Source organism: Zootoca vivipara, chromosome 17 (assembly GCF_963506605.1).
Source record: "Zootoca vivipara chromosome 17, rZooViv1.1, whole genome shotgun sequence".
Classification (NCBI taxonomy): Eukaryota; Metazoa; Chordata; class Lepidosauria; order Squamata; family Lacertidae; genus Zootoca; species Zootoca vivipara.
Window position 1 is genome coordinate 41,489,469 of NC_083292.1, and position 26,979 is coordinate 41,516,447.

Below are 26,979 nucleotides of genomic sequence, written 5' to 3' on the forward strand. Positions count from 1 at the left end.
GCAGCCAAGCTCTCCTTGTGTTCTTAAGGGCTGCAAGGCAACTTTAACTGCTCAACCTGAGTTTACCTGGATGTGATTGAATCCCACCTGAAAAGAGCGAGGGGCAGGATGCCCTTTGCCTGCTGCCTGTGTGCAAGTGATGGAGGCCTCCTCCTCAACCTGAGTCTGTAGCAGGCCCTCTGCCTCTGAGTTACAGTCTGCCCCAGCCCTGGGGAGGCCACCCTGGGTATGTGTGTGTGAGAGAGATTCTATCATAAACAGGTGCCGGATTTATGTATAAGCTAAACAAGCTATAGGTTAGGGCCCCATTCTCTTGGGGGCCCCTAAAAAATTTAAAGGGGAAAAAACACCACGGGATATACATTTCCAAAATAGAAGATAAAAAGCAAATAAAATAAAACCTACATACAGCAAGTGTTTTGTGTTGTGTAGGCTCCTATGATGTAAGTACCGGTAATGGGCCCCCAATCATTTTAAGTTGGAGCTTAATAATTATTTCACTATTAATATACTTCTTAATTGTATTTCAGTTCAACAATTACTTTGATAAAATACATACTTTGTTATGTGCAATTGGCTTGAGATACCTATTAGCAGGGCCGTCTTAAGCATATCTGGTGCCGTGGTGCAAAGATCCATCCGGTGCCCTCCCCCCTGTTTCCCAGCACGGCTGTCTGGTGGGTGCAGCAGCGCGGTGCCCCCTGGCGGCCCGGCGCCCTGGCGCATTGCGCCACCCAGCCTTGCCTTAGGGCCGGCCCTGCCTATTAGGTCCTGTCACTGTGACTCAATGGGCTTCCCTTGGCCTGATCCAGCTGCTCTTCTGATGTTCTTTTGTCCCTTGCACATTGTTGAAGACCACCCCTCACTCTCAATCTCTGCCTTCTTTTAGCCGTCTGTGAAATGGGGGTAACCGCAACCCACCGCCTCCACCAGGGTAGCCCACAGCATCTTGCTGTGAGGGAGTCAAAAAGGGCCCTACATTGGATCCGGCTAGCTATAGACCTATCAGTCTCTTACCTATAGTTAGTAAATTATACACAAAACACCTCCATAATAAATTAATCAACTGGATTGATGTTGGGGCTATCCTTGCGGAAGAGCAAGCAGGATTCAGACAAGGCAGATCCACTATAGACCATTGCTTCGTCCTAGCCCACCTCATAGATAAGTATGCCAAGCAATCTTGCGGTGTGCTGTATCTGCTTTCATTGATTTGAAAGCTGCTTTTGACTCAATCTCCCGAGTAAGACTCTGCGCTCAATTGAACACCTCAAGCATAGACAAAATATTATTATATCTGATTAACTGCCTCTATAAAGACACTGAGCTGAAAGTGTGTTGCTCTACAAATGGCCAACTTACAGGATCTGTACCAGCCACAAAGGGAGTCAAGCAAGGATGCATTTTAGCTCCGGCACTCTTTAACCTATACATAAATGACATGGTCCAGTGTCTAAAATCTCCAGAGTTCCATGCCCCTAAACTGGCCTCAAAACCAATCTCTGTACTATTATATGCTGATGATGCGGTCCTCTTAGGCCTAAAAAGACTGACAAGAGAATTCTCAGTGTATTGCCAGAGAGAACACCTGGTCGTAAACTATCAGAAAACCAAAGTTATGGTTTTCTCAAGAAATATAGGCCCCACAGTTGGCGTATGGACAATCAGCCAATCAAACAGGTCAAAGCTTTCAAATATTTGGGCCTTATCTTCCAGTCCACAGTGTCATGGGGTGGGGAGCACACCAAAAATGTGCAAAAGAAAAAGCATCTCAAAGTGTCAAGACTTTGACTCGCTTTTTCCATACAAAGGGTGGCAAACATATACCACCAGCCCTATAAGTCTTCCAAGCTAGACCCCTAGCACAGCTACTATGGTACACGGGGCTCAGATTTGGACTGGGAACCACCTTAGCACTTTGGAAGCTGTTCAATCAAAGTTTCTAAGGCAGATTTTTTTTTCTGTACCGCCATGCGTTCCAAACACATCATTGTGACTGAAGGCAAGTCTCCCTTCAGTACAGTGGTACCTCTAGTTACGGACTCGATCTGTTCCGGGGTGCCATTCGCAACCGGAAAAGTCCATAACTAGAGCGGCGCTTCTGCGCATGCACGAAGGGCGCAGAACACTTCTGCACATGCGCGCGTGGCGAAACCCGGAAGTAAACACTTCCAGGTTTGCCGCGTTCTTATCTTGAAAAGACGCAACCCGTAGCGGACGCAACATGAGGTATGACTATAGAAGTACAGACCTGGCAAAGAACTTTTAACTTCTGGCTCCGCATAAATTCAACCCCCCCCCCCCCGGTTTACTACCCCTAGTATGTACTTCAAGACTCCCATTAAAGTGCCTGGCTTAAAACCGTCTATCAAAAACTCCACTCTTTTGGCCTAGCCCCACAACACCTACTCACTATGGGCCCTACCAAAGCAAACAGTCTAATTGGCCAACAACGTCTAAAAGATACCGAGCATCAGAACAACCTGGCCACTATAAGGAAATTCTGCCCTGGGTATGTTCATCTTCCACCCTTCCATTTTGATTCTCTGGCCCCATATCTGCACAAACTTCTTATCCCACAATAGAGACATGCTTTTACACTTGCAAGACTGGATGTTTTGCCATCCGCTGTACTTGAGGGTCGATTCCAAAAGATCCCGCCTGGTAGCACTGAATCAGTGGCACATGTCCTCCTGTCTTGCAGTCTCTACAAAGACCTGAGGAACGAGATCATCACCCCACTCATAGTGACCATCTTCCAGGGGCTCAACCACTGCCACAATGTCCTTTCTTCTATCAGATCAAAATGAGCAGATAGCAGCAAAGGTTGCTAGGTTCATAGCAGGGGCAATCAGAATAAGGGCCACTAACTGACTGCTGATTCAGGACTTTAAATTGTGCTCTTATATCAAATTTCCTTTTCTGCGTATACTGGTATGTTTTATTTTTGCTATGGCCATTGGCTAATGCGAATAAAGTTTTATTTATTTATTTGCTGTGAGCGAGAGACAGTTTTTAGTGTGCTGTAGGAATGATGGATCGTTGCTTCATTTCCAAGGAGCACATGATGCAAACTTGGGACTCTGAGCCTGAATATTCCGTTGCTTTAGCATACATTATTCATATGGACCCATCAATGTGCACACAAAACTGCCTTTGCTGACGATGGTGATCCCTCTGCGTTTATCTTTTCCATAAGGGTCAGCCGGTGCCGAACGCAAGGGGCACTCGGACCAGAGCAGGGGCTCCCCAAGTGGGTGGCATTGCCCCCTTGACCTAGGGGGATGCTAAGAGGCCAGGGTGGGTTGCTGGAGGAGTAGGGGACTATCAGACTTTGAAAAGCTAATATCACTGGGCCCAGCTCATCAGTTCTGTTAAATTGATTAAACTAAACCATTTTAATTGGGTCTTGAATAAATGTACTGTCACTTCTGTTTTGAATTTTATTGTGTTATTATCTTCCTTAGTGGGTCGTGCAAACCGTGGTTCTGAATAATGCTGTTTCTTTTTCTTTTTTCTTTTTCTTATGAAGAAGCATTATCTAGGATAAATTCCTTTCCTTCGTCCTTTTTGCCTTCAGGACTTTGAGCCCTTGCTCTCCATAATAACTGATGGGCGGCTATGGTATGCCATCATTGTTATGACAATTTTGTGGGGTGGGAGAGAAGGGTAGCAGTGGTGGGCAGAAAATAATATTTCACCAGCATTGTTATTTGATTTTTTTTTTTAATCGCTTTGGTTGATCTGTACAAAGTTGTTGAAAAATATACAAATTGTACATTGTGTCACCCCCACCGAGTGCTGAACAGGTTGTCCCCCCCACCCTCCCTGATTGTCTCCCCGCTCCAGAAATATTAACAAGACAGTTTTAGCCCAAATATATTCATCTCCAAAGCCCAAGGATTACATTTGTTTCTATTCCCCCCCCCCAAAATGTTATTGGCTGATCTCTGCCCTCCTTCTTCAGTTTAACTGATGAAATGATTTGGGGAGGCGTTTCCTGGCAGAAACTCAAGAGCCACGTGAGTGATAGATTTAACAAAGTCCAAGAGAGATGCTAGCAAAGAAGGCGGGAGCTATTCCTTTGTGTCATGGTGTGAGGAAGAGGAAGGCATTTGGGAAGAGATGGTAAAGAAGGCATCTGCTCTGCATCCAGAAGGCCCCAGGTTTCACACCCACACCCACCCAGGGGCAGAAAAGATGCCCTGCCAGGACAGCCCTTGGCAGTCAGAGTGGATGTCACAGGGGAAGCACACAGAGAGAGAGGCATGATGGGAAATTCACTGGGCCGACAACACACATCTCTGCCTGTGCTGAGTTGGGGGTCCATCAAGTTCCCTGATCAACCAGGATGCTGAGGGTTAGGAACAGGCAAAGAGCCTTGCTCCTTGCTGGCATAAATCTGAGCTGGGCTTAGCATCCCAGGGAAAACGGATGGTCCATGCAGAAGCAGCATCTTCAGGACCAGAGCCTGAAGGACACCTGGCGAGCCTAAGGCGGGAAGGGGAGAGAGGGCTCAGGGGGTGCCCCTGTAGGGAGAAAACGGGGCACCCCGTTTTCTCCCTACAGTGGCAGGGGGCAGAGCGGGGTCCTCGGGGGAGGGTGGGAACACGTGGGGTTCAGTACAGGATGGGGGCCCTTGACTTAAATAGGATCAATATAAAAATACGTTCTTGCTAGGGTCTGGTGGCAAAGCGTTGAATTTCGTGTCGGCCAGAGGCGCCAGGCCCTGTGGCCCCCTGAGTGACACTCTGGGGACAGGTGTGACACAGGTGGACCTCCACAGGCAGGCTCTGCCTTCCACAAAGAACGGGAGCCTCTAGTCATCGTCGTCATCGTCGTCATCGTCGTCGTCATCATCGTCATCGTCGTCATCTTCTGTGTTGATGTCTCCATCCAGCACATCCTCAATCCAGTCTTCCAACTCCTCTGTGGAGGGCAGGTCATCCTCATCGTCCATCTCCAGCCATATGCTGTCAGCCTGGGGTGGGGGAATGCAAAATTCAGCTGGAGATCATCCTACTGATTTGTGATGTTCTGTGCAGGTTAAATATTTTACATTTATCTGTTCTGAATATAAGAAAGGATATAGGGTGTAGTGAAGGATATTTTTTGGGGGTAAAATGTTTATGATGTTTTGATTTCCCCCCCACCCCTGAGCTTTCCCATGAACTTTCCCAAGACTGTGAAAAAGTTTGTATTTGTCATAGCATTGCAAGGCACCCCAGGAGGTCGTGCAACGCAGGAGTCACAAAACAGTTTGTGTTTGATTCATCCCAGTGCCGGATTTACATATAAACTAAACAAGCTACATATAAGTTACAGGTAGGTAGCCGTGCTGGTCTGACACAGTCAAAACAAAATAAAAAAATCATTCCAGTAGCACCTTAGAGACCAACTAAGTTTGTCATAGGTATGAGCTTTTGTGCACACGAAAGCTCATACCTATGACAAACTTAAAAAGGTAAAGGGACCCCTGACCATTAGGTTCAGTCGTGACCGACTCTGGGGTTGCGCGCTCATCTCGCATTATTGGCCGAGGGAGCCGGCGTACAGCTTCCAGGTCATGTGGCCAGCATGACAAAGCTGCTTCTGGCAAACCAGAGCAGCGCACGGAAACACCGTTTACCTTCCCGCTGTAGCGGTTCCTATTTATCTACTTGCATTTTGACGTGCTTTCGAACTGCTAGGTTGGCAGGAGCTGGGACCAAGCAACGGGAGCTCACCCCGTCACAGGGATTCGAACCGCCGACCTTCTGATCAGCAAGCCCTAGACTCCGTGGTTTAACCACAGCGCCACCTGGGTCCCTTAGTTGGTCTCTAAGGTGCTACTGGAAGGATTTTTAAATTTTGTTTAAGCTACATATAAGTTACATATAAGCTAAACTCTCTTGGCCCCCCCCCAAAAAAAATTAAAGGGAAAAATAACTGAATGTACATTTCCAAACTATAAGATAAAAAACAAATAAAATAAAACCTACATACAGAAACAGTGTTTTGTGTTGTGTAGCCTCCTGTGGTGTAAGTTATGGGCCCTGCCTGCTAGCCTGCTCCCTCAAATATCACTGGTTTGCTCCTTTCTATATATAGGGTGCCTACATTCTGCATGAACTGGTTGCAGGCCCACATGTGCAAATGGGTTTAGATACCTATTAGGTCCATAAATTATATTACCATATAGCATCTATTCAACACAAAAAACAGCGGCAATTTGTTGTTGACAAAGGACAGCTGGGCATATCAAGGGCCCCATTACCTTAGGTAGCTGAGGGCCTCATCAAACCTAAATCCAGCCCAGTTCATCCCTGGTGTCAAGGGAAACATACAGCAGGTGACTGAGGTGGCTCCCGGGCTCTTTCTCAGATAACGTTTTCCCCATAACTTCCCAGCCTCTGCCTGCATGAATGTCTTGACCTCTGTCGCTGTCTATAACAGAGCTATCTGAAAGAAGGGCTGAGGGGGAGCCCTGGGAGTCACAGCCTTGAAGGCAGGAACCTTAAAATGTTGCTTCGTTGCGTACTGGGGATTTTTTTTTCTGATGGGGGCTTCCAGAAACAGCTTGTTTGCCATACAACCGGTGAATTTCCCATCTTGGAATTCAGAAACACTTCCCTACAAATTCTACCAAGGCGTTCTCAAGAGGCATGAGCCCGGTTTGGGCTCTGCAAGAGCGGCAGAGGTGCCCGTCTCTCCTGTGCCCGTGGTCACTTACGTCCGTTACGTTGACGACGCCAATCTGAGGCCGGGACAGGTCAATGTCGAAAGTCTTCTCCCAGTAGGGGACCAGCTGAGAGAGAAAAAGAGAGAAAGGGGAATGAGGGTCCACAAAGACTTGCAGGCAGATTTTGTGGAGGGTGGGTGGGTCACAAAGCGGTGGTGGGGACACCGGCCATTGGTAGTGGCTTTCTTCCAAGAAATGGGTCTAATCCAACTTAGGGGGGCGTTGGTGGCAGCCATAGCAGCAAGAATAAGCCATGGCGCCCTTGGCAGCCACGCCTCCACCCCCGCTAAAGAGCACAATTGCCTGTTCACCAGTGGAAAGTCCTCAGGGTCGATCCAGATGATACTGAGGTCTGGGTTGTCTGTGTTGTCTTGGGCAACGTCCTTCAGGATTTCCAGGAACTCATAACCATCTGTGGCAAGAAAGTGTTGAGGAGAGAGGGAGGTCAGAGGGCAGCCAGTGTCCTGTCTGCCAGCTTTCTTGTGCAAAGGCCTCCCCCCACAAATCAAGGCCCTCCCCACCCATCTCCTGCCCTTCCTAAAGAGAGTCACCATTTCAACCCAGTTTCAGGCAACCGCTGAGATGGCTCCTCCCTCCCCACGTGGCATCCATGGGGCTCCAGTAGGATAACAGCAAAGAGAGACGGCAGGAATCCAAAGAGTCTCGTGGCAAAATCTGCCCCAGTTACGGACAGGAGAATCATTTGATAGATTTGATCAAACTTCTCCATCAAAATCATTTCCTCTCTTGGAAGGCTGCTGTGGTTTCCACATCCATGCCAAGGGCTTAGAGTACTCTTTCACCACATGACAGGGTTTTTTGGGGGGAAGCCATGACTGTTAAAGTGGAATAAGAGTGCTTTAAATTTAGGGTGTAGGATGAGTGCTAAAGTTTTGTGTATCAGTTCTTCCTCTGTTTCTTTCAATTGTTAGTTTGGATGCATTTTTATGATATGTTTTGAATGCCCCCTTCTAATGTAATATTTACCACATTCCTTTCCTGGGTTTTTTGTTACTGTCGATGTGGAAACATGGGAAAATAACCATTGGGGAAGAGAATGGAGACGGTGCCATGCCGGAATGCAGGCAAGCCCCCCCCCCCGGCCATGAAGCTCTGCTCTCCATTCTCTGTCGGGGCAACAACTCACCAGGGTCATCTTCCTCTGCAAAAGCAACAATATGGATGCCATCCATATCATCCTCCTGGAGGGACAAAGAGAGGGGGAAAGAGAGAGAGATGTTACTCACTAGCAGGGGGTGTAAGAAAGCATAGCTTTCTGTTCTTGTATCAAGAGGCAATGTGGTGTGGAGGTTAGAGGACCTGGGAGACCAGAGTTCAAATCCCAACTAGGACTCAAAACTCTGTTCCCATATTTGCCGGACAAATTTCCACCAAACATTCGCAATTTCGGCTCCCATTTTTGTCTATGTCAGAATTCTCCAGCGTCCCTGCTCATGGCCTCTGTCTTACCAGTGGTAAAGACACTAACCACGAGGCCCCATGGCGCAAGTCCTGTTGCAAGGAACGCAAGCTGGGCAGGAGCATGCATAGTAATCGGTGACATCCCAGGCACTAGCCACTCAGTGCTCTTCACAGTGACTCTCAAGTACAGCTCTCCTTCGCAGGAGAACTCCTTGATGAAGGGCACTTTCCTACACCAACAGGGCAAGGAGATTTTTTGAGGGACACATCTGCAACTTGATGACAACCTTCGGGAAGGTTTTGTCACCTACGTCCATAGGGCAAAGGGAGAGCTGGAACAAACATCCTTGAGTTCAAAACAAAAAGAAGTTGGTCATTTTCATCTGGGCAACACAGCAGTATCAGTTTGCACAAAAGTTGCTGCTTCTTGTGCTGTTTGCACCTGGGTGAATTATTTATGGCGAGGCCGTTTGGTGTGTCTTTGTGAATAGCTGGGTGGGGTGGCAAGGTATACGTTTTTCTGAATGAACGAGGCTGCAGGGATCTCACTTACAATGGCCTCGAGATCACCGTGTTTTATCAATGTACCTTGGTAGTGTAGCAGCGGAAGAAAGGCACACACACAGAGAGAACAAAAGTCACGAAAAGAGACATCTTGGTATTTCTAAATTTCCAGCTCATTAAACAAATAGCATGGGGCCATACAATGAAATCATTAAAATCATCATAAAATTATAAAAGCAAAGAAAGTTTGGCATTTGTACTGGCTGGGGGATTAGTGGTCAATTTCCCCTTGAAAATATTTTCTCTGAATTGCCCCATGTCCATTTTGTCACCTAGGGGGGAGTTAGGTAGCTAGTGGAATACTTAATCACTCATATGTCTTGCTCAATTCCACCCTATTCCTTAATAGAAAAACAGTTCTGTTTATACTTGTGAGTAGACATTATTAGAAAGATCTTGGCCACAGGGAAGGGCATTGCTGCATGATATAAATGCTGTGTGAAATCCTCTCAATTATTTCTGCTTCCAGCTAATATGGGGTGTGTGTGTGTGAGGTGCATCAGCAACACATCTGCAGAAGCACTCCAGGAAATTTGAAACCCCCAAATCCAGGGAGAGGTTTGGATGCAGAGAATTCCAGAGGTGTTCCTCTTTCTCCCCTCCTGCCCTCCCCCCCCCCGGCTTCCCCTAGACGTACCCAAGTCTCATACATGCTTTCTGGCTGAAGTTTCCTCAGTGTGGGCCTATAAGACAAGAGGGGCAGGAGAGAGAGTTTGAGGAAGAGGGGGAAACACACGCAAACTCCTTTCATGCTCCCGGTCCAAATGATCTTCAGTGGAGCTCCTGTTGAAATCCTGCAACTCCCCTCCAACTCTGCCTTGCAAAATCCTGTTAATCATCGGAAGGAACTGTCAGAGCCTCATCTTTCAGTTAACCCAATCTGCAGATGGCAGCAAAAATCTTGGGGCTGTGAGTGGGTGGCGAATACCTTCGCCGGACCGGAAAGCTGTTTGGATAGGCGGCTATGCATGCGAGTTTGGAGAAGGCCAAAAATCAGCCATGGGCGGGGAGAGAAGAGGCCACAGCTCAGCGGTTCTCCCTGGTACAATTTGCATCTCTAGGCCACCAGCCCTTAATTCAGAACAATGACTAAGGAGGCAGCAGCAGCAGCAGGAGGAGGAGGAGGCAATACATCCCTTGGAGGCTGGATCTGCTGCCCCTGTGGATTCTGCTGCCTGAGGCTCTTGCCTCAACTTGCCTCATGGGTGGGCCAGTCCTGGTAAAATTATTGCATTGCAGGGGGTTGGACTAGAATCAGGGGTCAGCAAACTTTTTTCAGCAGGGGGCCGGTCCACTGTCCCTAAGACCTTGTGAGGGGGCAGACTATTTTTTTTGGGGGGGGGAATGAACAAATTCCTATGCCCCACAAATAACCCAGAGATGCATTTTAAATAAAAGCACACATTCTACTCATGTAAAAACACACTGATTCCTGGACCATCTGCGGGCTGAATTGAGAAGGTGATTGGGCCGCATCTGGCCCCCAGGCCTTAGTTTCCCTATCCCTGGACTAGATGACCGTCAGGGTCACTCCCTACAATTCTATGATTCTATACGTGACTTGGAGAAAGTGGATGAGAAGGGAGTTTCTCTCTCCCCCCCATAACACCAGTGCTCAGTGGGGGCTGAGTGTTGGAAGATTCAGAACTGATAAAAGGAAGTCCTTCTTCACGCTGCACATAGTTAAACTGTGGAACTCCCTCCCACTGGAGGCAGCAATGGCCACCAATCTGGATGGCTTTAAAAGAGGATGAGACAAATTTATGGAGGAGGAGACTATTTGTGGCTCCTGGCCAGGATGGCTCTGCTCTGCCTCTACAGTCAGAGGCAGCGATACTTCTGAGTACAAGTTGTTGGAAATCGCAGGAGGGGAGAGTTCCTCCTGTGTTTGGGTCCTGCTTCCGGATTTCCCTTTAGGGCATCTAGTTTGCCACAGTGAGAACAGGAGGCTGGACTAGATGGGCCCCCTTTGGCCTGATCCAGCAGCCAGCCTCTTCTTATATTCTCACAAAAGACCCCATACTGTATCTGCAAAATGTGCTTTTAAAATGCATTTGGGTGAGTATGCAGCCTTAAAAGTCTGAGCAAATCCTTTTGACGCAGGTAGCCGGGGGGGGGGGAGTCAGTTTGGGGTCAGAGCGAGGTTCAGGGATAATGCCAGGGATGAGAGCAAGAGAGAGGCAGAGAAGCATCCCCCGTGCAAAACAGGCCTAATCCGGTCCCGTGAGCGAATCGCAAAGGCCAGGCTGCCATAGCAACCGCACAGCCCCTCGTCTGCCCAGTGTTAGAAGCAGCTGGATGGAGATGCCATTGGTGGTGGGGGGAGTGCATGAGAAACAGGGGCATGAAGCACACCAACAGGACCCCCAAGATGAGGAGGGGGAAAGGGGTGCAGGGCCTGCTTCCCCAAAAGTGAGAGACAGCCCCTTTCCCTCCCCAGGACAGAGAAGGGTGTTTATGCCACAAAATGCTCCTTGTTTGTGCCAGGTTTGAGAGGGAGAGAGAGAAGGAGAGGGATTGGGGTTAGGAAACCTCCCGGTTAATCCCAGGGGATTAGGGTCAGCGGAAACATCTGCAGCAGAGCAGAGGGGAGGTTGGGTGGGGCGTATGCCTCCCCATAAGTGCTCTGGCGGTGGTGGGGATGGCAGTTAGGGGGAAGAGAGGGGGTGATTTGAGGGAGGATCTTTCTCCTAGGTCTTTGGCTTTTCCTAGGGCTTCTGAAACACCCCCCAGGGCAACTGATCGCCATTTTGCCTTATTCCCCTTTAGCCCTGGGCTATTCCTCTCGCAGAATTGCAGGATGGAAGGGACCCCAAGGGTCGTGCAGTGCAGGAACTGTAGCTCAGGACAGGAACCTCCGCTGGGCGCCAGAGCTGCAGGTGCAACCTGTTTCCTGAGCTCCAGAAACCAGCCGGCTGTCCTCAGGGGACCCCAAGGACGACGCCTCATCGATGCTGCAGTTCAGCAGCCAGCCCAGTAGCTCAATTCCTGACAGCATCTCCAAGGAGGACTGGGACTGGCCCCCCTCCCCGCCTGACTGCTGCTGCCAGCCAGTGTTGACTGCAAGAGGCCTGGCTGGGGGATGCTTCTGATGGACAGCAATGCCACCCCCCCCCGTAAAACGCATCTCCCCCCCCTGCAGCCCAGCCCCTGTTTGCAAAGACTTCTCTGTTTGGGGTTTGGAATCTCAGCCAATAAATGTGCGGTTGCCATGGCAGCAGGAGAAGGACTTTGGTGTTGCTGCTGCCATGGCAACGGATGACTCTCCTCTCCATCCACAGCAGTCAGCCGGGAGAAAGAGCAAGAATTGCCTGTTTCAGTGGGGAGTGTGTGTGTGTGTGCGCGCGCGCGCATGCATGTGCGTGCTTGTGTGTGCCTCTGTCTAGAGCCAGGAAGGCAGATGGGGGGGCTCCTCCTCCTCCAATGCCCCCTCCCCCCTCCTCATTTTCTCTTCACCTCTTGTGCTCCTCCAAAAACTGGACAATTTCTTCCTCGCTGTTTGGTTTATCTGGGATGGTGACTGGTTCGTCCATGAAAGGCTCATAGTAGTCGATCTCGTTTAGTTTCAGGGACAACTTCTTTGCAACCTGCAATGGGGAGAGAGAGGAGCATCAGAAGGGGTGGAATCCTAGAATTGCAGAGTCGGGAGGGGTCCCCAGAGGTCATCTACCTCAACCCTTTGCAATGCAGGAATCAGTTTCTCAGGTGGGTTGGCTGCTCCTGTTTTGAAACTTGCAAACTGCCCCCCCCCACAACTTCTCATGCCACAATGCCCCCCCCAACTTGCAAGCTTCCTTTCAACACAAGTTTCCTGCCCCATCCTTTGCTGCCCCTGCTGTCTGCAAAAGCAAGATGGTGTTTGTTGCTAGCTACGTACCTTGCTGTCAAAGGTGGCATAGAAATCGATGTATGGGTGAAACTCCTCAGCCGCGTCTTCGTAGGCCTTGAAATCTGGAAAGGGGGAAATAACGGGATCAGCAGAAGTAGATGTTTTCCTGGAACTCTCTAGCTTTCTACATAATCCAGTGCCTGTTTGCAATTTGGTCTCTGGTTCCTCTGCCCCTTCGAAATCCAGCTTGCACTTCTGGGAGTTCTCGGTCCACATACTGCTTAAGCCTGCCTTGTAGAATTTTAAGCATAACCTTGCTAGCGTGCGAAATGAGCGCAATTGTGCGGTAGTTGGAGCATTCTTTGGCACTGCCCTTCTTTGGGACTGGGGTGTAGACTGATCTTCTCCAATCCTCTGGCCACTGCAGAGCTTTCCAAACTTGCTGGTATCACCTCATCTGTCTCCTGAGAAATCTCTATGTGGGACAAGAAGCTACAGTTAGAACTGGATATGGAACAACTGATTGGTTCAAAATTGGGAAAAGAGTACGACAAGGCTGTATATTGTCTCCCTGCTTCTCTAACTTATATGCAGAATTCATCATGTGAAAGGCTGGACTGGATGAATCCCAAGCCGGAATTAAGATTTCTGGAAGAAATATCAACAACCTCCGATATGCAGATGACACAACCTTGACGGCAGACAGTGAAGAGGAATTAAATAACCTTTTAATGAGGGTGAAAGAGGAGAGCGCAAAATATGGTCTGAAGCTAAACATCAAAAAAACCAAGATCATGGCCACTGGTCCCATCACCTCCTGGCAAATAGAAGGGGAAGAAATGGAGGCAGTGAGAGATTTTACTTTCTTGGGCTCCTTGATCACTGCAGATGGTGACAACAGTCACGAAATTAAAAGACGCCTGCTTCTTGGGAGAAAAGCAATGACAAACCTAGACAGCATCTTAAAAAGCAGAGACATCACGTTGCCGACAAAGGTCCGTATAGTTAAACCTATGGTTTTCCCAGTAGTGATGTATGGAAGTGAGAGCTGGACCATAAAGAAGGCTGATCGCCGAAGAATGGATGCTTTTGAATTCTGGTGCTGGAGGAGACTCTTGAGAGTCCCATGGACTGCAAGAAGATCAAACCTATCTATTCTGAAGGAAATCAGCCCTGAAGGACAGATCCTGAAGCTGAGGCTCCAATACTTTGGCCACCTCAGGAGAAGAGAAGACTCCCTGGATAAGACCCTGATTTTGGGAAAGATGGAGGGCACAAGGAGAAGGGGACGACAGAGGATGAGATGGCTGGACAGTGTTCTCGAAGCTACGAACATGAGTCTGACCAAACTGTGGGAGGCAGTGGAAGTCAGGAGTGCCTGGCGTGCTCTGGTCCATGGGGTCACGAAGAGTCGGACACGACTAAACGACTAAACAACAACAACAAATGGGATCAGCCCCTTGTTTCCGGGGTGGCAAAGGCTGAAAGGTTGCTATGGTGTGTGTGTGAGCGAGGGGATCCTGCCTGCTTTTGGCTGATATTATTATTAATATCTATGATCAGAACATAAGTCGATCAGGCCATTGTAGCATCATAGAGTTGGAAGGGCCCCCAGGGGTCCTCTTGTCCAGCCCCCTGCAATCACCCCTCTAGTCCAGCATCCATAGTAGCCAAATACCCTTAAGAACCTGGGAGTGGGATTACCTGTGGGGGGAGCTAAGAGCCAGTGGGGTGGGGGGTGTTACTGGAGGTTTAAATGACTCTCAGACTTTGGAAAGCTGGCCTCACAGGACCCAGTCCATCCATTTTGCAAATTAAATCATTTGAATCGGGTTTTGAATAAATGTACAATTGATTGCTGAATTTTACTGTGTTATTACCTTAGTGCAGTGGTTTTCAACCTTTTTGAGTCCACGGCTCCCTTGACCCACTGCGTTCTTTCTGTAGCCCCCCTGTGGGGCTCAGGAGCCCAGTTAGCTCCCCCCTGGCCTGCAGAGCTGGCAGCCCCTCACCCTTTTCTGAACACCCTCCCTTGTGGAGGGTTCCCTCTGCCTTCTCTCCCCTCTCCTTGGGAGTCCTCTGGCCCCCGCCCCAAAGAGAGATGCCTCCTCACACTGTCCCACAGGGGCCTGGGAAGCAGCCCCTGGCCAGCCCCAGAGGCACTATTCGCCTGGGGGGGAAAAAACAGCTGTGTAGGTCTTTAGGAGGCAGAGACGCAAGAAGGCGTCAGAGGAGGGAGGGAGGGGAGAGGAGGAAAGAGGGACAGAGGTCAATGTTGCCTCCGGCACACCTGCCCACCATTCAAAGCCCCCCAGGGTACCACGGCACACTGGTTAAAACCACTGCCTTAGTGGGACATGCAATCCGCTGTTCTGAATAATGCTTCTTATAGGGTAGTGGGGGGGGGACTGGGGGTGAGTTTATAGGACATTGCAGGGAGTTTCCCCCAAAGACTTGGGAACCCCTGGAGCAGGCAGTCCTTGAAGCATCCTGGACCCAAACTTTGAATTAATGCAAGAACCTTGAGCCCAGCTGAGCAGCAGGCAGGCAGGCAGGCAGGGCAGTTTTTGGAGCACTGGATTGCTGCATTGCTGGTGGCTGGACTAGATGGCCCTTGGGGTCCCTCCCAGTTCTCAAGTCCTGCAATTGCCTGTCACCATCAGCCGTCCAGCCACAGAGCTTTGCCCCCAGACCAGGCCCTCAAGGGCAGCCCTGTGTCCCCAGTCGCACACCAGGCCTGCCGCCCAGGCGAGAGAGCGGCTGCTTCTCCCTCTGCTGCTGAGCTGTGATGGGTCACAGGGCTGACATGTTAAGCTGGTTTAATGCGGGTGTCAGCTGGTTGGGGCTTCCGGCCCCGAAGCAGGGATTGGTGGGAGACGGGGGGGGGGCTGACGGGAGCTGTCTGGGAGCACACGAGGCATCAGTGCAAATCTGCAAACTTTTAACTCCGGGCTGCGTTCTGTTTCTTAAAAACAGAACTCCTTTCTGTTCCACTCCTTTCCATCACAGCAACACGGTGGATGTGCAGCACTGTGTGTTTCGTTCCGGGCTGTGTCTCTCCCAGAGAAAACCCACAGGAGCAGAACCAAGAGACGGATAGATCTGTAATGGTGGAGCAGGGGCAGTCTCCCTTGGAGCAGTGGAGCAGACTCCCTCGGAAGGTGGCAGAATCTCCTTCACTGGAGGCCTTTAAGCAGCAGACCCTCCCAGTGTCCCTATTTTCCAGCGACGTCCCTGATTTAGAGAAACCATCCCGGTTTCTGATTTGATCCTGGAATGTCCCGCTGTCCCTATTTTTATTGGAGAAATGTTGGAGGGTATGAAGCAGAGGTCGGATGGCCACCTGTTGGGGATGCTTTAGCAGAGATTCCTGCATTGCAGCAGGGGGGTGGACTAGATGACCCTTTGGTCCCTTCCCACTCTTGCGCTCAGGTGCTGCTTGCATTTGGGGCACCTGGTTGGCCACTGTCCTGTGGGACGAGATGCCCCTCCCCTTAGGCTCTGTTCCAGCAGCCAGATTCATCTCATGGTTGTAAGCCATATTGAGTTACTTTTTTGAGGGTAGCGGGGAGAAGTCACTAATTGGTTTAATAGATAAATATAATAATGTCTTGGACAGCTGACTTTCTGTGTGACTGGCAAGGCTGACATTATGATGAGATCTGGCTGTGCTTTGAGAAGCTTGATCTGTCCGTGGCTAGGGGGCAGATACAGCCATGTGGTGCCTCCAGGACCAGTTGCAGTCTACCTGTTGAAAATGGCAAATGCCCCCGAGAACCTAGGAATCGAGATAGACTGCCTCTGGACCTGGAGGCCCCATAGGAACATAAGCAGAGCCCGGTTGCTGGATCAGGCCAAAGGACCCTGGCCTCACATTGGCCAAGAAGATGTCCATTATGGATAACCCAAAGGCAGGATTAAAGCACAAGAACTCTCTTCCTCTCCTCTGGCTCACAGCAGCTGAGATTCAGAAGCATTTCTGCCTCCATCTCCTGCCACCACAACCGAGATGGCCTGCCTGCACAGTCCAACTGGTAGAGCTGTCCAGTGCTTGTACATGTGTGCTTGTGTTTGTGTTGGGGGGGGTGCATTTCAGCAGAGCCTCTTGGGGGGACCAGCACCCCCCTTCCCATTGGCCCAAAGAGGCACCTACGTTCCGAGTCTTCGTTCTTGAAGTAGCCAATCAATTTGGGCTCGTCTTCAACATTCTCAAACGCCTGGAGTTCACGTTCCCCTTCAATGAACTCCACTGGGTCTTCCATCACCTGGAGAAAGAGAAGGAGAAAGGGAAGGATCAGGCCGTTGGCATCACAGCACCAAAATCACAGAATCATGGTTGGAAGGGATACCCAGGGTCATCTAGTCCAACCCCCTGTATTGAAATAAAACCCACCCCTTGACCTTCCAAGGCTGTTTGTTCCAGTGTCCAACAGACCAGAGCATTTTTTATCCAAATGATCCGAGTGCTGTGACTTTAGCGATGGAGCAAGAGAGGCAGGCCATCTTTGGAAGGCTGCTCCCCAGCAACCCACTGCCCCCCCCACCCACAAAGCAGGGTCCCCCTCAAAGTCAATTTCAGAACTTGGCTAGTTCCTACAGGGAGGGTGGACTTGTTCAGCGATCAAGCCGTTTAAGGCTTTGCAGTGGGGTGGGGAGCCTTTTGGGGGCTCAAGGGCCGCATTCCTTCATGACCAACCCTCCAGGGGCCAGCAGTGGGCAGGCTTGGAGGCCAAAGTGTGCATAGCCAGGGAGTTATGCTCCAGCCACGCAAATAATTCTAGGGTTCTGTCCACACACAAACACTCCTTTCCACCCCTGACCCAGGCGAGCAGGACTCCCTAGCCCCCCAGGCGTTGAGAGGCAGGGGGGCATTTCAGCCAATATGGACAGGCCGTGGGGCAAAGCAGGGCAAGAGGAGGCTCAGGACTTACATCGAGGATGAACTCCACCAAAGTGTCGGCACTAAACTCCCCGTCGTACTCGATGATTTCATCATCCTTGAACACATACACACTGTCTTCTTCCCCCAGGCCTGCACAGGGGAGACAGACATAGAATCACAGAACTGTTGCTTGAGAAGGGACCCCCAATGGCCATCTAGCCCAACCCCCTGCTGTAAGATATAGGGGGCAGAGGAGAGAGAGAGAGAAAGGGAGAGAGAGGAGCTGGGGGCCAAGGGGGGGCTATTCAACCTTGCATATACCATGGGGACACATACTCTAGGCCAGTCTTTGCCCACCCAGCTCCCTCTAAAACTTCTGAACTACAATTCCCATCAGCCCAGGGGCTTGGGAGTAATCTGTGGTAATATGGCGCCCTTGAGCCAAAATGGATCTTCTCAATTTTGGATCATCTCAATTTTGTTTTCTGTTTGGGGAACTGCGCCATAAATCAGGCGCTGCAGATGCTGATGGGAGTTGTAGTCCAAAACATCTGCGGGACGCCAGCTTGGCAAGGACTGCTTGAAGCTGACAGCCACCTCTGGGTCGGGGACTCATCTCTCTAATTCCATAAAGCAGCAAGAATCCTGTTTATAAGTTGTTGTTGTTTAGTCGTTTAGTACTGTATATGAATGGCTCAAGGTATTCTGCAGGGATATCTGAGCTTCTGCCGCCCCCTGGTGGTTGGCATACCACTGACATTTCACAGGAACCTGCCTTCTCCTGCCAGCCAGCCCCATGGCTCCTCTAGCTCAGTACAGCTTACACTGCCTGGCAGCACCTCCCGGGGTTTCCAGGCAGGCGCTCTTCCCCAGCACCACCCGGAGATTAATACTCAGAGGAGACAGGTGTGGCTGCCCAGCTCAGGATTGTCTGCACGGACCAGGGATTTCTACCTGGAGATGCTGTTCAGAATTGAACCCAGGATGTTCTACATGCAGAACAGCTGCTCTAGCACTGAGCTATGGCTCTTCCTGCTTCACCCCCTTTCTCCCCCCGGTTGTCAGCCTGTTGCTGATGTTGTTTCTCCAATCTGGAAAGTGTAGAAAAGGCTGCCCTCCTGGAGGAAAAGGTAGCCAGACGCCCTTTTGGTCCGCAGCAAACCTCCCCGCACCCAGCCCACCACCTCAACCTGCTTTCCAGCAGCACCTTGCAGCCCACCCTCCCTGCCAGGCACTTACCTAATTTCTTGGCCACCGCTGCATCCTTCTCTGAGTCCACCAGGCCAAACCCCACGCCTTTATCTTCCAGGACTTGGGCTGCTAACTAGGAGAAAGAGTCAACAGGAGGGCAGGCAGACGAATCGAGAGAGAAAGAGAGAGAGAAGAGGGAGAAGATGGGAATGAACAAGCTCCCGGACGCTGGAGGGAAAGGCTTTTTGCAGGAAAACTTGCCGCCCTTTTGGACTTTTGCCATCCTTGCGAGCTGTGGAAGCTGCTGCTTTTCAGAGGGTCCAAATCTGTCCTTTTGGTCCCATGAACTCATTCCAAAAATCCCCCAACCCTACCCTTTAAAAGGAGCAGTTTGCACAAGCCGCTAAGGAAGGTAAACAGAATAGAATTCAAGACAATCACAATTAACTACACATTTATTCAAAATGCAATTACGTAAAGCTTTTTAGCGAATTCAACAAAATCCGAGAGTCACTGGTAATTTCTGAAAAGGGGAGAGGCTGGGGCCTTTGCTGTGAAGCTAGGCAGGACACCCTTCCGGCAAATGGATTGGCCTTGCCAAGTCCATCTTCCTCAGGGAGCTTAAGCTCTCAACAGGCAGGTTCTGGGGCTCAGGGAGTCAGGCAGCCGCATACCACTTGACTCGGAAGCCTCACAGGCTGCCCCACATGTGTGTTTTGGCTGGAGGGGCTCGTTACCCAGGGATGCGCAAAACACACTCTGCACATGGTTATTTGGTTGTTTGGTTTCAACCCCTGTTTTCAAAAGGAAAGCAGGAATTTCCTTTCAGGCACAGTGTCCAATGTCATATATCTACTAACTAGCAATCAACTAGCAAAAAATAAATAAAATAAAATAAAATAAAAATCTGTCAGGGTTTCAAACGTTTTCAAACGCTGAATTCCGTGGGAAGGCAGCTATCGTCAAACACAAAATGCTGGATATCGAATCCTGCTGAATATCAGCTCTGAAAGGTTGACAAATATTGAAGGCAGTAAGTGTTGGATCCCAGATGCCTCCGCCCAAAGAGAGAACATGTTGCAAATGCTTGGCAGCTCGGAATCCAAAAGGGCAACCATGTAAAGATTCTTATAGGGTTGGGGTTTGAGACTGGGGTTTTCTGCTTGGGGGTTTCCTGCAGGCACCTGGGTGGCCATGGTGAGCACAGGATCAGGTCACTGGCCTGATCCAGCAGCCGGGTTCTTCTTAGGTTCTGATGGAGCCTCCAGTCTCAGACGCAGTCTATCTCAATTCCAAGGTTCTCTGGGGTATTTGGCCACTGTGATGAGGACAGGAGGATAGGCTAGAAGGCCTCCCTTGGGCTCGATCCAGTAGGATGTCCCCTGTTTCTGAAACACTGCAGAGCTGCTTCCAGCCGGTGTTGGCATCACTAAACTTGATGGGCAGAGGAAGCTACTTAGTGCCAAGTCATGACAAGGAAGCTTTTAATGTTTGATGGATTTCTGTATTTTAATGTTTTGTTGGAAGCCACCCAGAGTGGCTGGGGGAACCTGGCCAGATGGGCGGGGTATAAATAATAAATTATTATTATTATTATTATTATTATTATTATTATTATTATTATTATTAGCACTGGGCTTCAGGCAGAAAATGTCTTTGGCCAACATTGGCTCCCTGAGAGTCTATTAGGAAAATATTAATTCATGTTTACCCTGCAGCAGCGCTGCAAGAAATCAAAGAATAGCAGGAACAAAGCGTGGAACCCGAACCAACAGATTCAAATTACAGGAAAGGGCTCAGCATTCGGAGGAACTTTCTGCGGGTAAGAGCATCTCGACAGTGGAAGGGCCTCTCTCAGAAGGGGGCGGACTCTCCTTCGTTGGGGTTAAGCAGGGCTTGCATTGCCATCTTTAGCTGTGATTCCTGCCTTGCAGGGGGTTGGACTAGATGACCCTTGGGATACCTCCCAACTCCATGATTGTATGATCTCCATCTCTTGAATACATCCGCCCTGTCCAGAGCCCAGGCAGAGGTGATCTGTCTCCACCTTGCAGGCCTCGTTCTGGGAAGCCTGTTAAAGGTGACTCCAATAACCCAGCCGGAATTAATATCGTCCTTCTCCTCTGAAGGCTAGTGCCAGGGAGCGGAGAATATTTAGGGATGGAAGCAATGACGGCGTTCGGAAGCTGTCTTGGAATGTCTCTCTGCAGGGAGAAGGCTTCAAGGTGGGCAGGGGAGGAGAGGGTGTCCTTTCGGAAAGCCTGAGGAACCCAGCTGCGCCTGGAGTGGGGGGAGACAGTCTGCCCACAGCATGCAGCTCCCATGGAAGGCTGCCTATAGGGGACCAGGCCAGGTTCAAGAGTCTTGTGTTAATTCACCAGGATACTTCAAGGACCACCCGATCCCTTACATCCTTGGCCAATCACTGTGATTCTTGGGGGAGACTGTGCCTCAGATGCCCTGTGCACTCATAGAACCATAGAATCGTATTCCGACCCCTTGCAGGAACCACAGCTACCGCAATTGTCTTTGTGGGACTAAATTCTAGCCGAGGTCACACTGGCGCACTCTCCCTGTTGAACTTCTGGTTCTTACTGAAGACTTTAGAAAAGAAAATGTCAGGCAATTTAACTGAAGCCTGATTTAATAATTTTAGCCAATTCCATTTCCCCTGAGTTTCATCCCTTGTACGCACTTAGAGATTTTTGCAATTAAGTGGTATATAAATTGTCTCAATAAACAAAGAAGTCAGATGGGATTAGGCCTCACCTCTGGCTGCCTCTGGCTGCCACTCAATGCCCCTCTGTCTGGAGATGTCAGCCACAGGGATCTCCAGTGCCTGTGAGCCACAAAAGACCCACCTAGCCCTTTGTTTGTCCCCCAAAGCTGCAATGAAGGAGAATCAGAACTCTATTGCTCAGAATTCGCACTGTGTTCCTCCCTGGTGCCACCTGGGGGCTGCTGCCTGTGTGTCCAGAAAGTCTCCCAACCATCACTCTCCTGTTTGTTTGCTCCATTGGGGGCCGGTCTGAATCAGAGATGTCACCTGATGTTTCCTCCCTTTATGGTCTTGATTTATGGGCTACTACTAAAATGAGGCTGCATTTTAAGCTGCATTTTAATTAACTGTTTGTTTGTTTGTTTGTTTGTTGTTGTTGTTTTGTATTACATTTTATTGTAATTTATATTTGGTGTTAGCCACCCTGAGCCCAGCCCTGGCCAGGGAGGACAGGGTATAAATAATAATAATAATAATAATAATAATAATAATAATAATCATCATCATCTGGTGGCAAAGGACAACTGTCACCTCACCTTATTTCACAACCAATGAGAATGAGGTCCTGCAGGGTTGGTGGGGTTTTTTTTTGCAGGGTTTAAAAAACCCTCGAAATCTGGTCATGGTTTAAGACCAGGGGTAGGCAACCTAAGGCCCATGGGCCGGATGCAGCCCAATCGCCTTCTCAATCCGGCCTGAGGACGGTCTGGGAATCAATGTGTTTTTACATGAGTAGAATGGGTCCTTTTATTTAAAATGCACCTCTGGGTTATTTGTGGAGCCTGCCTGGTGTTTTTACATGAGTAGAATGTGTGCTTTTATATAGTCTGGCCCAGCTCACCACATGGTTTGAGGGACGGTGGACCGGCCCACAGCTGAAAAAGGTTGCTGACCCCTGGATTAGACTGAGACAGAAGCATTGGGTTTATACAGGCATCCCCAAACTTCGGCCCTCCAGCTGTTTTGGACTACAATTCCCATCTTCCCCAACCACTGGTCCTGTTAGCTAGGGATCATGGGAGTTGAAGGCCAAAACATCTGGAGGGCCGCAGTTTGGGGATGCCTGGGTTTATACATCGAAGCACCTTTGACTCTCTGGGAGAAGAAAAATCCCAGCCAGTACAGCCGAAAGCCCTGTGGCCAAGATTATTATTTAGTGCATGGCTGGGGGCTGGAATAGAAGACCCTTGGGGTCCCTTCTGACTCTATGATTCTATGAATTTAGACCCTTCCCTTCCTCCCCAAGCAGCCTAGATAGGGAGGCCCTGTGTCCTGCTTGACGGAGGACACCCCTGTCTTTGAAGAGCTGTGTCGAAGTCCCGTTTAAAGATAAATGGACCTTAAGAAAGGGAACAGCTGTATGTGTGTGTGTGTTTTCCTTGATGTTGCTCCTCAACCCGGATCAGCAGTTGGACAGCAGCCTTTGTCATCCCTGGGCTGAAGTGCATTGTCTCCCTATTAAAGTTTTAAAGGAAGTCCTCCTTCAGGCAGCACAGAGTTAAACTGTGGAACTCCCTGCCACAGGAGACAAGGATGGCCACCAACTTGGATGGCTTTAAAAGAGTAATGGAGGAATTCATGGAGGAGGAGAGGGCCACCGGTTGCTTCTGGTCTGCTCCCCATGGTCAGAGGCAGCGATGCTTCTGAATGCCAGCTTCTGGAAGCCACAGGAGGGGAGAGCTGCTCTTGCGCTCGGACCCTGCTTGTGGGTTTCCCATTGAGGCATTTCGTTGACCACCGTGAGAAGAGGAGGCTGGACTGGATGGAGCCCTTTGGCAGCAGCCAGGCTCTTAAATTATAGCAATTATAGCTACATTAGCATATGCACATTGGATGCAAATCTGTGTAGTTTTTATTCCTTTTTTGGGGGAGGGGGGTGACGTCTTAAGTGGTCATCCTTTTCACTTGGGGATTACAAAACAGCACTAAGTGGTGGTGTTGCAGCTTGTCAGTTTTGGTTTTTATAACTTTTTCATTTTTCTCTCGTTTTAATTTCTGTTCCTCACATTTCCTCCTCCGTATGTCATTTAAAAAATAAAATAAAAAGAATTTCTGAAAATTCACCCCAATTTCAGTGTGAATTTCTGCAGCATACTATTATTACTATTGTTATTATTATCATTATCATTATCCCACCTTTCCTCCAAGGAGCTCAAGGGGGTGTACATAGCTGTCCCCACTCCATTTTATCCTCACAACAACCCTGTGAGGAAGGTTCGGCTGAGAGACTGTGATTGTCCTAAGGTCACCCAGGGAGCTTCCTGACTGAGGGGATTTGAACCCTGCCAGGTCTTCATCTAGCTGTTTAACCCCTACACCACACTAGCTCTCTGCGTTTCTTCCTCTGGTTTTTACCCCAGTCAATGTGGTTTTCAGAACCATTGCTTCGCTGGAAAAAACCCGTTGCAAAATTCAGAGCAGTGCGAATTCCAATATGACGCTTTCTTTTCAGGTTGTGAATTGACAACTGAGAATTCAGTTGAGAAACTGAATTAAATGGGCACCTAATTGAATTCCCCCTCTGTCTCTAAATGGCCCATTATTGCAAAACTAAGCCAGACCCTTCCGATCCCTTCCAGCTGCACGGCAGACCAGATTGCCCGCAGTTTCCTGTTCCTAAGTGTCCCCACTTCTGACTGACCTCCTTTTCTCACCCCACCCCTCCCTCCTTGGGTCACCCAACACCTTCACGCCCCCCCCCCCGCTAAGTTGCTGCAGTCTGAGGAATGCCAAAATGACGCTTCCCGAATGGAGACCATCTCTGAAATGTGTCTTGTTCTCCCTCCTCCTTCCTTGGGGCCATTTTTAGAAAGTTCCACTGACCTGCGCTGGCTGCCTCTGCAGCCCCTTCCCTGGGCAGCCCTTGGCCTCAGCCCCTCCCTGCTTTCCTGCCCCCCAGGCAAGATTCCTAAGGAAACTATTCCAGGGCTGCCTTTCTGGAGAGGAGGAGGAGGAGAAGGTTCTTGCAGCCCTCCGAAGGCGCCAATTAAGGAGATGGCAATTTTAGCCCCGGCTGTTGCTCTCGTCTCTTGGGAGAGAAGTGCATGGCGCTCTGTCTGGGATAGGGGGATGCAGCCCTGAGCAGGCTTTTGCAGATCTGGGCCTGGGGGGAGGCAATCTCTTTCGCCTGGTTCTGCACCCCAGATTTGCACAGAGGTGCGATTGCAGCAGCGCACGTGGTGGACATGCTTGTGTATCGCACGTGAAGTTGTAGCCCTAAGCTTGGACAGGTTGCAGAGGGCAAACAGTCGTCAGGATTGTCTGAGCATTTTCTTTTTTTAAAAAAAAACAAAACCCATGAAACAGCATATAAATCTTATGAAATAATAATAATAATAAAGAGGTTTTCTGCCCCTGCCTTCCATTCACAAGGCAGACACACAATGAAGAGAACCCCCTTGCTGGATTGACCCAGGTTTATGAGTATATATTTATTGCATTTGTATCCCATCATTTTCTCTCCAAGGAGCTCAAGGTGGCCTGTGTGGTTCTCCATCTTCCTCATGGAATCCCCCCAACAACAACCTTGCAAGGTGGGTCAGGCAGTGGAGTTCCACGGACGCCAGCATCACAGCCCCAGCAACAACCAGCCCAAAAGTTTAGCCGAGCACGAGGGACAGTCCCTCTTTGCCCATTCCCCTGATCTTGCAACTCCTTCCACACATCCACGCTCCTCCCCTGAGACGGATTCAGGGAAAGGATCAGAGAAGGAGGGGTTGCATCCCACCCATCATTGGGGTTTGGGGAGGGAGCGGGGGGGAGAGGAGAAGGCTGGGTTTTGTCGTGGTAGAAATTCCCACATAACACGGCAGGTGGTGCAAAATTCCTGCAGAATCAGAGGACTCAGCAAACCAGCTGAATGCTGTTGCTTTTGGGTAGCCTCCCCCACGATCTACAGCATGGGGACCCCCCCAATATAATACCCCCGGGACATCTGCCCCTTTGCCACCCAGCACTTGCACCACCCAAGCCATAGATTCACAGATATGGAATCACAGAGTTCTCCAAGCTCCTGAAATTCCTTGACCTCACCCGTTTCCATAACCTGAGTTGCCTGCTGCCCTTCCTTGCTAAATGGCTGTTTTGGGACAAGAGTTTCCTGGGGGGGGGGACATCTGTGTCCCCCTGCCAGCCGCCTCCCTCCAGCACATCCCTGGTCGTTACCTCCAAGATCAGCTCCTCCAGCTCAAACTGCTTCTGGGATGCCTTGTCGTCCCCGATGGGCTCGTGGTACAGCAGAGCCAGGATCTCGTACTTCTTCAAGACGTTCTTGTAGTTCTTGGCGTTGACGTCGATGACCCGGTCGATGCCATCGTACTCGGGGAAATCCAGCCCGTCATCGCCCCGGCCCAGCGGGCCAAAAGCGGCCAGCAGCAAGGCCACGAGGGCTACCCCGAGCCACTTCATCCTGCTTGACCTTCCCGGGAGAGGAAGCCCCAAACTGAAGGAGGAGAGAAGGAGATTGAATAGCAGAGACGTCCCTCTGGGCTCTCCGGGGGCAGTGGTCCTTCGTCCTTCCCCTGGCAATGCAGAAAGTCAACCTGACCCCTGGAAGATGGCTGTGCAAGGAGAGGTGGCCCTCTTCTCCTCCTCTTCCTCCCTTCCTCCCCCTCTCCCGCCTTTGCCTTTAAGGCAGCTGTCAGGGCAGGGGGCTCCGGGGGGCAAGGACGTCTGGGTTCTTTGCTGACACAGGCAGGCAGCCCGGAGAGTTGGCCGAGGGGGGCCCTTGCTCCGTCAGGGTGGCGACAACCTCTCCGAGGGGCGAGGGGTGTCAAAAGCAAAGGCAGGGACCAACGGGCAGCCCATAAAAGCAGCCGGGAGGGGAGGTGCCCCGGAGATGGAGGGCTGTCTTATCCCCAGGCATTTGGCACTGCCCGCAAGAGACACCCCACCCCTCTGCTCCCTGCCTATATATGTATATGGGAGCTGGAGGGGCCCCGCCCTGCCCAACAGCCACCTGCATCCCGGTCCGGGGAGCCTCCGAACCCTCACCTGCCCGACCGAACCACCTGCCTCTGTTCACTCTCTGGTTTATTATCAGGGCCTCACCTTGGCCAGGTCTTCCTCTCTCCAAGGCTGATATTTGACGGCCTTTCCTTATTGCCATATTAAGGAGGGGGGTGGAGGGGAGGTATTTGAGGCTGGGTGGGAAGGCGGAGGCCTGGAGGCTTGGAGGAGGTCTAAAAATAAGAGACGATGAGTCGGAGGTAAATCAAGATGGACTTATGCGGATGGCAGGGAAATTAGAGAGTGTTGGGTGCGGGGGGGGGGGGGGAGATACTGTACGGGGCCCAGAAGGGAAGGTTCTCTCTCTCTCTCTCTCTCTCTCTCTCTCTCTCTCTCTCTCTCTCTCTCTCTCTCTCTCTCTCTCTCTCTCTCGTTCTTGAATTACACGGAGGGGTGGTCGGATAAGGCTGTGCGCTGGGTATACATCCAGCTCTGAGAATGGTCTCCCCGCAGCCCCTCTCACCACCAGCCTCCTCCTCCTCCTCCTCCTCCTCCTCCTCCTCCTCCTCCTCCTCCTCCTCCTCCTCCTCCTCCTCCTCCTCCCTTTCTTCCAGCCAGCCGACGTCACCTCTTCCATGGGGAGG

At 50.3% G+C, this 26,979-nt stretch overlaps 1 protein-coding gene across 1 annotated transcript; it reads right to left on the reverse strand.

Moving 5' to 3' along the window:
* Positions 1-3,706: 3,706 nt before the first annotated feature.
* CASQ1 (calsequestrin 1) lies at positions 3,707-26,262 on the reverse strand. The gene is made up of 11 exons (XM_035098250.2): positions 25,553-26,262; positions 18,658-18,742; positions 17,468-17,568; positions 16,690-16,801; positions 12,585-12,658; positions 12,164-12,294; positions 9,345-9,390; positions 7,869-7,923; positions 7,033-7,133; positions 6,713-6,787; positions 3,707-4,981 (listed from the first exon to the last, which is right to left on the reverse strand). The coding sequence occupies exons 1-11, from the start codon at positions 25,793-25,795 to the stop codon at positions 4,820-4,822; spliced, it is 1,185 nt and encodes a 394-aa protein (XP_034954141.1). The 5' UTR covers positions 25,796-26,262; the 3' UTR covers positions 3,707-4,819.
* Positions 26,263-26,979: the final 717 nt, after the last annotated feature.